Source organism: Salvelinus namaycush, chromosome 15 (assembly GCF_016432855.1).
Source record: "Salvelinus namaycush isolate Seneca chromosome 15, SaNama_1.0, whole genome shotgun sequence".
Classification (NCBI taxonomy): Eukaryota; Metazoa; Chordata; class Actinopteri; order Salmoniformes; family Salmonidae; genus Salvelinus; species Salvelinus namaycush.
In genome coordinates this window covers 7,416,830-7,429,651 of record NC_052321.1, presented here as the reverse complement: position 1 = coordinate 7,429,651, position 12,822 = coordinate 7,416,830, and the positions used below count along the sequence as shown (strand labels likewise).

General features: G+C 47.4%; 1 protein-coding gene across 2 annotated transcripts in view; it reads left to right on the top strand.

The window, feature by feature from the left end:
- The first annotated feature begins 4,296 nt into the window (after positions 1-4,296).
- susd6 (sushi domain containing 6) overlaps positions 4,297-12,822 on the top strand; it is a 32,001-nt gene continuing 23,475 nt past the window's right edge. For both annotated transcript variants that reach the window (XR_005478195.1, XM_039009278.1), the window contains exon 1: positions 4,297-4,451. Coding sequence is in view for 1 of the 2 variants with exons in the window: in XM_039009278.1 (XP_038865206.1) it covers positions 4,331-4,451 (121 nt within the window). In the remaining variant the exon portion in view is untranslated. The remainder of the gene's footprint in view (positions 4,452-12,822) is intronic.

The window sequence follows — 12,822 nt, the reverse complement described above, 5'->3', positions numbered from 1 at the left end:
GTGCCTGAGGTGAGGGGAGATGTCGGGGTGCTGTCCTTTTCTTTGTTGCTTTCCGCTGTCTTCGTTAGGGTGGGGAAGTCCTGCACAACAGAGCTGAGTGCAGCCTCACTGCCCTGGACCATGACAGTACCGTTCTGATACATATTTACCGTCAGAAACCTGCTTTCCTGGTCCTTATCGCTGTCCTCAAAAATGTGGATTTGCCTTCCCTTGCAGATGCCTTTCTTCGTGGTATAGCTGAAATGCCTGGTTACAGCTGCATGCCAGGCAGTAGTGTGGTCTGTGTAAAATAACAGGTTTGTAACAGTCCTGTTTTGTGAGCAGTCGGCAAACAAAGTTTCTGGGTTCTCCCTCAGAATTCTGTGTTTAAAATTGATTCTTCCTTTCTCTGATTTGATTTCTGCTGGGTATTCAAAAAAAAGTGGGGAAAGTCTCTCAGTTTCTGTCGCTGCTAACGCTGCTAGCGCTGCCTCAGTGGCCATGTTGCTATGGTTACCACCAGTAAACAGTTAGAGCTAGACGGTAAGCTAGCTGACCGATTTGAATTTGGCTAGCTACCACGATGAAGATTGGTCTTTTAACTCACTCTCTGTCAATCTTTTCCTCCTGTGTTGATCTTCAGTTGTACAATTTGATTACCTATACATTTTTTGCTAATTGAATCGTGTCAATCTCGCTCTTAACAACCAAAAGTTATAACAAGTCAGGAGCTGTTCTTCTGCATGACTTTCTCTCTCTCTCTCTCTCCCGCTGTGTGTCTCTCTCTCTCTGTCCCGCTGTGTGTCTCTTTCTCTCTGTCCCGCTGTGTCTCTCTCTTTCTCTGTCCCGCTGTCTCTCTCTCTCGCTGTCTCTCTCTCTCTCTCTCGCTGTCTCTCTCTCTCGCTGTCCCGCTGTGTGTCTCTCTCTCTCTGTCCCGCTGTGTCTCTCTCTTTCTCTGTCCCGCTGTGTCTCTCTCTTTCTCTGTCCCGCTGTGTCTCTCTTTCTCTCTGTCCCGCTGTGTGTCTCTTTCTCTCTGTCCCGCTGTGTCTCTCTCTTTCTCTGTCCCGCTGTGTCTCTCTCTTTCTCTGTCCCGCTGTGTCTCTCTCTCTCTCTCTCTCTCTCTCTCTCTCTCTCTCTCTCTCTGTCCTGCTGTCTCTCTCTCACTCTGTCCCGCTGTCTCTCTCTCTCGCTGTCTCTCTCTCGCTGTCCCGCTGTGTGTCTCTCTCTCTTTGTCCCGCTGTGTCTCTCTCTTTCTCTGTCCCGCTGTGTCTCTCTCTTTCTCTGTCCCGCTGTGTCTCTCTTTCTCTGTCCCGCTGTGTCTCTCTCTCTCTCTCTGTCCTGCTCTCTCTCTCTCTCTCTCTCTCTCTCTCTCTCTGTCCGGGGGTGTCTCTCTCTCTCTCTCTGTCCCGCTGTCTCTCTCTGTCTTCCCCCCCTGTGACCTCAGCTCCAATGTCTGTGTTATTGTTTTACTGTCGATTCTCTCACTCTCTTTTCCCCTCTTTTTTTTCTTTCTTCTTGACATATTTCTCGTCCATCCCAGTAGATTAGCTAGCATATTAATATAGCTGGCATATTATATTTCCCGGTGTAGTCCTCCACAGTTCAGAATGTCTGTTTTGTTTTTAGTGTGACAATAGCAGTGTGAGCAGACCACAGCAGAGATCAGAGGAAGTTTTCAAGCTGATGGTGATGAAACTGATGTGTTCTGTAATGGGAGAGCTAATGTAACGATACGTAGGCCTCTGTCTGAACCCTCTGTCTGTCTCTGATACTGTCAGAGTGTAAACAGTACTATCTCTCTCTGTCTGTCTCTGATACTGTCAGAGTGTAAACAGGACAATCTCTCGCTCTCTCTGACTCTCTCAATTCAGTTGACTTTATTGACATTGACAATGGAAGTGTTTTACTTTCAAAGTAAACATATAAGAACGATGGTCAAAGACAGGAATATACCAGACTGTTTGTAATGAAGCAATAACAGTGATAACGGTACTCCTATTAACAGCAATTACAACACAGAATATGCTAATATGAATAATCACACTTTCACCAACTATGTATCTTAAAGTTTATTATCATTTAGGCTTTATAATTCTTTAATGTTTTCATTTTGAGGAGCATTTTCTGTCAAATACATCTCTTCCTGGGGGCATAATGACCACAGGGTTGCCTGTAAAGACCAGTCTCTATAGCCAGACTGTGCTCAGGGAGTCTGTACATAGAAAACCACTATCGGTCATAGTGGTCAGATAGTCTAGCTCCTTGTACACTCTGTTTAGAGCCAAATAGCATGTCTTTTTATTTGTCATGGTTTCATTCTAATAGGTGATATATTTTAGATTTTTTGCTTTGTGATAATTTGTTTGGGCCAGATTTTTTTTCTGAGTTGTCCTGAGGCTTTGGTCGTGTCTACACTTGACACTCACATGTGGTTTCTGCTATCAGAATACGGAGATTGCATTGAAAAGAAGGGTGTAGACACACAAACCAGCCCATCAAATTGTCAGAGACTCCAGTCACCCAAGTCATAGACTGTTTTCTCTGCTACCACACGGCAAGCGGTACCGGAGCACCAAGTCTTGGACCAAAAGGCTCCTTAACAGCTTCTACCCCCAAGTTATAAGACTACTGAACAATTCATCAAAATGGCCACCGGACTATTTACATTGACCCCCCCCATTTGTTTTGTACACTGCTGCTACTCTCTGTTTATTATCTATGCGTAGTCACTTCACCCCTACCTACACGTACACATTACCTCAACTAACCTGTACCCCCGCACACTGACTTGGTACCGGTACCCCCTGTATAAAGCCTCGTTATTCTTATTGTGTTACTTTTTATTTCATTTTATTTGGTAAATATTTTCTTAACTCTTCTTGAACTGCACTGTTGGTTAAGGGCTTGTAAGTAAGCATTTCCCGCTAAGGTCTACACTTGTATTTGGCGAGTGTGACAAATAAAGTTAGATTTGAATTTGACAAGTGGTTTCGTGGTGTGATTTGTGTTCAGATGCGTTGTGTTTTCCTCCGTCTGGGCGCTTTCTGGCTACCGGAAGCACAGCGGGCGACGTCATCAGCACTCCTCCCACAAGTCTCCAGAAAATGTGTGTTTTGGGACTGAGAGACACCTTTTTCATTATAACGGTAGAGGAAATACATTCCTAGCATGGGTGGAACGTGTTTGCTGGCCTCAAATTCTAGCCAGCAAGTTAATATTTCGAATAATATTTTTTTTGGGGGGGGAATAGTTATGCAATCCCTTTAGCGTCGTTTGCTGGCTAGTTTCGTTACAGTAGTTAGCTACTGCCATCAGTTGTTGTGTTATCATATTTAGCCTATTGGACCGTCTTAGAATGCATACTGGCATTTGAATATAGTGCTGGAAAAGGGATTCTGGACACTGTAGACACGGTAGGCCACTCAGGGCCTCCTGTATGTTGCAGCGGTCTTAGGCACTGCATTTTAGTGCTTGAGGCGTCACTACAGAAACCCTGGTTCGAATCCAGGCTGTATCACAACCGGCCGTGATTGGGAGTCCCATAGGGCGGCGCACAATTGGCCCAGCGTCATCCAGGTTTGGCCGGGGTAGGCCGTCATTGTAAATAAGAATTTGTTCTTAACTGACTTACCTAGATAAATAAAATCTATTTTTACATGTAGGTGTAGATACATGACGCGTTCGGAGCCCTATGTCCGGAGCCCTATGTCCGGAGCCCTATGTCCGGAGCCCTATGTCCGGAGCCCTATGTCCGGAGCCCTATGTCCGGAGCCCTATGTCCGGAGCCCTATGTCCGGAGCCCTATGTCCGGAGCCCTATGTCCGGAGCCCTATGTCCGGAGCCCTATGTCCGGAGCCCTATGTCCGGAGCCCTACGTCCGGAGCCCTACGTCCGGAGCCCTACGTCCGGAGCCCTACGTCCGGAGCCCTACGTCCGGAGCCCTATGTCCGGAGCCCTATGTCCAGACTACTAAAGCTGCATGAACTGTCAAATCTAGACACAGCCTTGGTTGGGCGGTAGAAGTTAGTGAATTGAGCCTCGGGACCAGCTGGCTGAGGGGACTCGTCTCTATGGTCACCTCTTGGCATCTCTCTCTCTCTCTCCTCCTGAGCAGATCCGCGCGCTACACACACTGTCAATCTGCCATCCACTTGATTAGTAATCTAACTGAAATGTGCTGCGGAGAGTTCAGACTGCAGAGTAAACCCTCTGCCTCTCTCACGTTCTCTCTCTGTTATGTAATCATTGCTGTATGTAGATACTGTACTAATCTGCCCCCCCCCCCCCCCCCCCCCCCTGCGCCACCCTGCAGGTTAAGCCTTAGAGGACTGTAGAGTTTCCAGGGGAAAAGATGAGTGATGGAATGGTATTGTGTGAGACGAGAGCCCTGGCCTCCTCTTCCTCTCCAGTCCACAGGCTGGCTGCAATCCTCTTCCTCCTCCTCTCCCTGCTCCACCACGGGCACGCATCAGGTAAGAGACAGCGCCATCCAAAGAAATACCCACACTGACGCAGCACAGACACACTGACGCAGCACTGACGCAGCACAGACACACTGGCGCAGCACTGACGCAGCACTGACGCAGCACTGACGCAGCACTGACGCAGCACTGACGCAGCACTGACACGCTGCCGCAGCACTGACACGCTGCCGCAGCACAGACACGCTGACGATGCACAGACACGCTGCCGCAGCACTGACACGCTGACGCAGCACAGACACGCTGACGCAGCACTGACACGCTGACGCAGCACTGACACGCTGACGCAGCACAGACACGCTGACGCAGCACAGACACGCTGACGCAGCACAGACACGCTGCCGCAGCACAGACACGCTGCCGCAGCACAGACACGCTGCCGCAGCACAGACACGCTGCCGCAGCACAGACACGCTGCCGCAGCACAGACACGCTGCCGCAGCACAGACACGCTGCCGCAGCACAGACACGCTGACGATGCACAGACACGCTGACGCAGCACAGACACGCTGACGCAGCACAGACACGCTGCCGCAGCACAGACACGCTGCCGCAGCACAGACACGCTGCCGCAGCACAGACACGCTGCCGCAGCACAGACACGCTGCCGCAGCACAGACACGCTGCCGCAGCACAGACACGCTGCCGCAGCACAGACACGCTGACGATGCACAGACACGCTGACGATGCACAGACACGCTGATGCAGCACAGACACGCTGATGCAGCACAGACACGCTGCCGCAGCACAGACACGCTGCCGCAGCACAGACACGCTGACGATGCACAGACACGCTGACGATGCACAGACACACTGACGCAGCACTGACGCAGCACAGACACGCTGACGCAGCACAGACACGCTGACGATGCACAGACACACTGACGCAGCACTGACGCAGCACAGACACGCTGACGATGCACAGACACGCTGACGATGCACAGACACACTGACGCAGCACTGGCGCAGCACAGACACGCTGACGCAGCACAGACACGCTGACGCAGCACAGACACGCTGACGCAGCACAGACACGCTGACGATGCACACACACTGACGCAGCACTGGCGCAGCACAGACACGCTGACGCAGCACTGACACGCTGACGCAGCACTGACACGCTGCCGCAGCACAGACACGCTGACGATGCACAGACACACTGACGCAGCACTGACGCAGCACAGACACGCTGACGCAGCACTGACACGCTGACGCAGCACTGACACGCTGCCGCAGCACAGACACGCCGACGCAGCACAGACACGCCGACGCAGCACAGACACGCTGACGCAGCACAGACACACTGACGCAGCACAGACACGCTGACGCAGCACAGACACACTGACGCAGCATACCCATTAATGTGTGGAGTCTTTGTTACCCCTCCCTCGGTTTTTCCTTTCTCTTCTCGTCTTCGTTGCTCCAGAAGGTCGTTGCTTCGTTGCTCCTCCCCCTGCATCCCCCACACAAAAACACACTCCACACAGATTGCTTGAGAGCCTTGCTATATTTCATTACCGACTCAGGCAGATGTCTGTGTGTGGTGGGGTGTGGTGGGATGCAGTGGCCCCAGGGACGCTTTTTTTCAGAGCTCTAATTGATTTCCCTTTTTAATGTGGCATCTGAAAATAGTTCCTCTCCTACCTACCCCTCTGTACCTCACTCTGTCCTCCTCTCTGTGGTGTGTGTGTGTGTGTGTGTTAAGGCTGACACAATTATAACCATGTTACAGACGGTTATGGATGAAGACCGTCATGATAAATTCTTAACAACGTGATGAAACTTTGTTGCTCTTTGCTGAAACAAGCAAGGTGTTGTAGCAACCAGAGTCTTCGGTGGGGGATAGTAGTCATGTTGCTGTTGGTTACTTGTCTTGTTGTCTAGTGATGTTGTTGTTGGTTACTTGTCTTGTTGTCTAGTCATGTTGCTGTTGGTTACTTGTCTTGTTGTCTAGTGATGTTGTTGTTGGTTACTCGTCTTGTTGTCTAGTCATGTTGCTGTTGGTTACTTGTCTTGTTGTCTAGTCATGTTGCTGTTGGTTACTTGTCTTGTTGTCTAGTCATGTTGCTGTTGGTTACTTGTCTTGTTGTCTAGTCATGTTGCTGTTGGTTACTTGTCTTGTTGTCTAGTCATGTTGCTGTTGGTTACTTGTCTTGTTGTCTAGTCATGTTGCTGTTGGTTACTTGTCTTGTTGTCTAGTCATGTTGCTGTTGGTTACTTGTCTTGTTGTCTAGTGATGTTGTTGTTGGTTACTTGTCTTGTTGGCTAGTCATGTTGCTGTTGGTTACTTGTCTTGTTGTCTAGTCATGTTGCTGTTGGTTACTTGTCTTGTTGTCTAGTGATGTTGCTGTTGGTTACTTGTCTTGTTGTCTAGTCATGTTGCTGTTGGTTACTTGTCTTGTTGTCTAGTGATGTTGTTGTTGGTTACTTGTCTTGTTGTCTAGTCATGTTGTTGTTGGTTACTTGTCTTGTTGTCTAGTCATGTTGTTGTTGGTTACTTGTCTTGTTGGCTAGTCATGTTGCTGTCGGTTACTTGTCTAGTTGGCTAGTGATGTTGCTGTCGGTTACTCGTCTTGTTGGCTAGTGATGTTGTTGTTGGTTACTTGTCTTGTTGTCTAGTGATGTTGTTGTTGGTTACTTGTCTTGTTGTCTAGTCATGTTGTTGTTGGTTACTTGTCTTGTTGTCTAGTCATGTTGTTGTTGGTTACTTGTCTTGTTGTCTAGTCATGTTGTTGTTGGTTACTTGTCTTGTTGTCTAGTGATGTTGCTGTTGGTTACTCGTCTTGTTGGCTAGTGATGTTGCTGTTGGTTACTCGTCTTGTTGGCTAGTGATGTTGCTGTTGGTTACTTGTCTTGTTGTCTAGTGATGTTGTTGTTGGTTACTTGTCTGGTTGTCTAGTGATGTTGTTGTTGGTTACTTGTCTTGTTGTCTAGTGATGTTGTTGTTGGTTACTCGTCTTGTTGTCTAGTCATGTTGTTGTTGGTTACTTGTCTTGTTGTCTAGTCATGTTGTTGTTGGTTACTTGTCTTGTTGTCTAGTGATGTTGCTGTTGGTTACTTGTCTAGTTGGCTAGTGATGTTGCTGTTGGTTACTCGTCTTGTTGGCTGGAGATTTAGCGGTCGGTTACTCGTCTTGTTGGCTAGTGATGTTGCTGTTGGTTACTCGTCTTGTTGGCTAGTGATGTTGCTGTTGGTTACTCGTCTTGTTGGCTAGTGATGTTGGTTACTCGTCTTGTTGGCTAGTGATGTTGCTGTTGGTTACTCGTCTTGTTGGCTAGTGATGTTGCTGTTGGTTACTCGTCTTGTTGGCTGGTGATGTTGCTGTTGGTTACTCGTCTTGTTGGCTAGTGATGTTGCTGTTGGTTACTCGTCTTGTTGGCTGGAGATTTAGCGGTCGGTTACTCGTCTTGTTGTCTAGTGATGTTGTTGTCGGTTACTCGTCTTGTTGTCTAGTGATGTTGTTGTCGGTTACTCGTCTTGTTGTCTAGTGATGTTGCTGTTGGTTACTCGTCTTGTTGTCTAGTGATGTTGTTGTTGGTTACTCGTCTTGTTGTCTAGTCATGTTGTTGTTGGTTACTTGTCTTGTTGTCTAGTCATGTTGTTGTTGGTTACTTGTCTTGTTGTCTAGTCATGTTGTTGTTGGTTACTTGTCTTGTTGTCTAGTCATGTTGTTGTTGGTTACTCGTCTTGTTGGCTAGTGATGTTGCTGTTGGTTACTCGTCTTGTTGGCTAGTGATGTTGCTGTTGGTTACTCGTCTTGTTGGCTAGTGATGTTGCTGTTGGTTACTCGTCTTGTTGGCTAGTGATGTTGCTGTTGGTTACTCGTCTTGTTGGCTGGTGATTTAGCGGTCGGTTACTCGTCTTGTTGGCTGGAGATTTAGCGGTCGGTTACTCGTCTTGTTGGCTGGTGATTTAGCGGTCGGTTACTCGTCTTGTTGGCTGGTGATTTAGCGGTCGGTTACTCGTCTTGTTGGCTGGAGATTTAGCGGTCGGTTACTCGTCTTGTTGGCTGGAGATTTAGCGGTCGGTTACTTGTCTTGTTGTCTAGTGATGTTGCTGTTGGTTACTCGTCTTGTTGGCTGGCGATTTAGCGGTTGATTACTTGTCTTGTTGTCTAGTGATGTTGCTGTTGGTTACTCGTCTTGTTGTCTAGTGATGTTGCGGTCGGTTACTCGTCTTGTTGGCTGGAGATTTAGCGGTCGGTTACTCGTCTTGTTGGCTGGAGATTTAGCGGTCGGTTACTCGTCTTGTTGGCTGGAGATTTAGCGGTCGGTTACTCGTCTTGTTGGCTGGAGATTTAGCGGTCGGTTACTCGTCTTGTTGGCTGGTGATTTAGCGGTCGGTTACTCGTCTTGTTGGCTGGAGATTTAGCGGTCGGTTACTCGTCTTGTTGGCTGGAGATTTAGCGGTCGGTTACTCGTCTTGTTGGCTGGTGATTTAGCGGTTGGTTACTCGTCTTGTTGGCTGGTGATTTAGCTGTTGGTTACTCGTCTTGTTGGCTGGAGATTTAGCGGTTGGTTACTCGTCTTGTTGGCTGGTGATTTAGCGGTTGGTTACTCGTCTTGTTGGCTGGTGATTTAGCGGTTGGTTACTCGTCTTGTTGGCTGGAGATTTAGCGGTTGGTTACTCGTCTTGTTGGCTGATGAAAAGTAAATGTTGGACAGTTGTTCTAACGTCTTCAAATGACACATTGGAATTCAGTAAGAAGGGGACCTCACATCATTCCATCCTCGACTTGCATGTTCTGTTAAGATGAATTACCATAATGTGATTTCTGTCATTCTGAACATCGTGGCTGGACGCCCTAATCAGGTTAGGAACCCAATGCATATGTGCCCGGTAAATGTCCGGTAAATTTAAAATGCTGCTGGTCAAATGTCTGTGACCGCATTCTCCTAACTGTGTGTGTGCCTCTGCCAATGTCGCGGCCCATATATTCCCAACAGATCACAGAGATGGCATACCTGGCAGAAACATATTATTATTATCAGCTGTACAGGCCCATGTTTATTTGATATCTCTCTCATCCTCTGGTCTAGGGCTGGATTGGTCTCCTTTACCCTTTTAGTCTCTGACTTTGTCTGAATTTTTTTCCTCTGTCCTTGTTTCCCATTTAATTCCTCTCAAAGCTCATTGGAGGAGGAGGTCAGAGGTAGGTACCTTAGATCATTCCTCCTCCCAATGAGCTTTGGGAGGAACTGAGGAAACCAGTACGGAGGTAGCAAGGATTTTGATGTTTTGAAACATCCCAGGCCTTCATTTCCTCCCCTCTAGCCATCTCACCGTGTACCCCATCATAACACATTATTCCCACAGGACACATCACATACAGGAGCCCAGAGGATTCATCTGGTGTAGGGTTTCATGAATATCAAATTCCATTACTCTTGACAGGCTTATTCCAGCCACAGAAAAAACAAAGTCACGGCAGGGGAATAGAGATGAATACTGAGCAGACATGTAGAACTATTTGTCGGGCATATTAAGACTTGTTGTGTCGAACAGGCTTCAAAGAATGTTGCCGAACAGGCTTCACAGGAACATCGGAGGCACAGGCTTCACAGGAACATTGGAGGCACAGGATGTGAAAACGGATGTATAGAGAGGTTGTACACGCATGCCTCTACGTTACAGTATGTTATTCTGTAACACACACACACACCTGTCATAAACTCACAACAAGGGGAAGCGGCTGTCTCTAGATGGCTGTGTAGTTCCAGAGAATGTGATCACAGAGAGATGGTCAGTAGGGGGAATAAAGAGGACAGAGGATAGGAAGTAAAGTGCAGTTCCCACTATTTTTTTTATAAGTTGTTAATTCATTGTAGTCAGTTACAATAAGCTCTCTCTCTCTCCCTCTGAGACCTAGGTCTGAGGAGACCTCTACATCTCTGCTCTGATTCAGTCTCTTGACTTTTCTAGTAGCATAGCATTTACCAGATGGTTAGGACTAAATCTATTACTGATTCCGAGGAAAGGCTGGGCAGGAAGTGAACAGTGGGGGTTAAAAGTCACTCTCTCACACAGACCAGGTCCCGGTTTCCCAGAAGAAACATACGGCTAAGTTAATCACTAGACCCATAGGATCCTATTGTTCCAAGAGGATCTTCGCATGATGCTTTTAGGAAACCGGGCCCTGGTCTCTGTGTGTGTGTGTGTGTGTGTGCGTGTGCGCGAGAGAGATACTCCCCTCTGGTCCAGAACAAACTAAAGAGAGGAGTGGAGGACAGTGGAAATGAAGCTAGGGTTAGGGATGAACTGGGATATGGAGGAGGACAGTGGACATGAAGCTAGGGTTAGGGATGAACTGGGATATGGAGGAGGACAGTGGACATGAAGCTAGGGTTAGGGATGAACTGGAATATGGAGGAGGACAGTGGACATGAAGCTAGGGTTAGGGATGAACTGGAATATGGAGGAGGACAGTGGACATGAAGCTAGGGTTAGGGATGAACTGGGATATGGAGGAGGACAGTGGACATGAAGCTAGGGTTAGGGATGAACTGGGATATGGAGGAGGACAGTGGACATGAAGCTAGGGTTAGGGATGAACTGGAATATGGAGGAGGACAGTGGACATGAAGCTAGGGTTAGGGATGAACTGGGATATGGAGGAGGACAGTGGACATGAAGCTAGGGTTAGGGATGAACTGGAATATGGAGGAGGACAGTGGACATGAAGCTAGGGTTAGGGATGAACTGGGATTTGTCTACCACTGATGAGCTCTCACGTCTGCTGCTGAGGGTTATCTCAGACTGAACAGGCTGCAGCCGTTGGTTTTGGAAACACTTTGGTTTCTCTTTGTGTGAATAACTCTTGTATAAGACGTTTTGTCTTTTAGTTAAGTTGTGAAATGATTCTTGTGAAAAAGAGAAGAGAAGTTGGGGCTAGTCTAGGAACATTGTGATAATTAGAGCGTATGCTAGGCTATACGTCATCATGGCTGCCTGGCTCTGACCACACGGCAGAGGAAAATGTCAAGACCAGCCATGCCTTAGATATCTGGGAGTGTGTGTCAGCGTATTGGTGCGGAGTGTAGAGCGAGTTTCCTAAAGGCTGGAGCCACGACCTCCTCGCCCGCTCCAATTTCTCTCCAGCATGCATTTTTAGTCTACTTGTGTGCTGCTTTAGCCCCTTGCTTTAGCTACTGTCATGTAGTTCGCTAAATATTTTCGTAGAGAAACTGATAAAACACACACAGGTGCTAAATCAAGGTGACTTACAAAGATGAGAAGGACCAAGAGCAAGAGAGGGAGTGTGGTGATGTAGTGTCCACAACTGAAGAATCATTGTGGAATCTGACAAAACACGTATCCCATAAGCAGTGGTGGAAAAAGTACCCAATTGTCATACTTGAGTAAAAGTGTAGATACCTTTTTTAATAGGAAGTTACTCAAGTTAAAGTGTAAGTAACCCAGTAAAATACGGCTTGAGTAAAAGTATTTGGTTCTAAATAATACTTAAGTATCAAAAGTAAAAGTATAAATCTTTACAAATTCCTTATATTAAGCAAAGCAGACTGCACCATTTACGGATAGCCAGGGGCTACACTCCAACACCCCAGCACCCCAACACCCCAGCACCCCAACACCCCAACACCCCAACACCCCAGCACCCCAGCACCCCAACACTCCAACACTCCAACACTCCAACACTCCAACACTCCAACACTCCAACACCCCAACACTCCAACACTCCAACACTCCAACACTCCAACACCCCAACACCCCAACACCCCAACACCCCAACACTCCAGCACCCCAACACCCCTACACTCCAACACCCCTACACTCCAACACCCCTACACTCCAACACCCCTACACTCCAACACCCCTACACCCCAACACTCCTACACTCCAACACCCCAGCACTCCAACACTCCTACACTCCAACACTCATTTACAAACGATATATTTGTGTTTGCACGTGCCTTAGCCTTCAGAAATCTGCATTTTCAAAAGGCAGACATCAACAAATCAGCATTTTTCTTTTTTTTCTTTCAACTGTGTGTTATTTTGAAAGTCGAACGTGATAAAAAAAAAAAATTGCCTTCAATCGAGTAATCAAGGGCGAGAAACTATAGTTTTTCTCCACACAAAATACATTTGTGCAACACCATCGGCAGAAAAGTAAATTTAGCTTAGCTGCATATGAAAAAGCGAGGTATTTTTTTGCAGAAACTATGCATGGCCATCATATTTCTACTGTTTATCGTAGAAAGAATTCAGCCAGCTCCATTTTACTACTGTTTTGAAGTTAATCTGGAGGAAAAACAACATGGGAGAAAAGTTTCTGAATGGTGGAATTTAATTGGTCAAGATGAGAGCAAAGGTTATTTTATCTGAGTGGAGAAGGGCAACT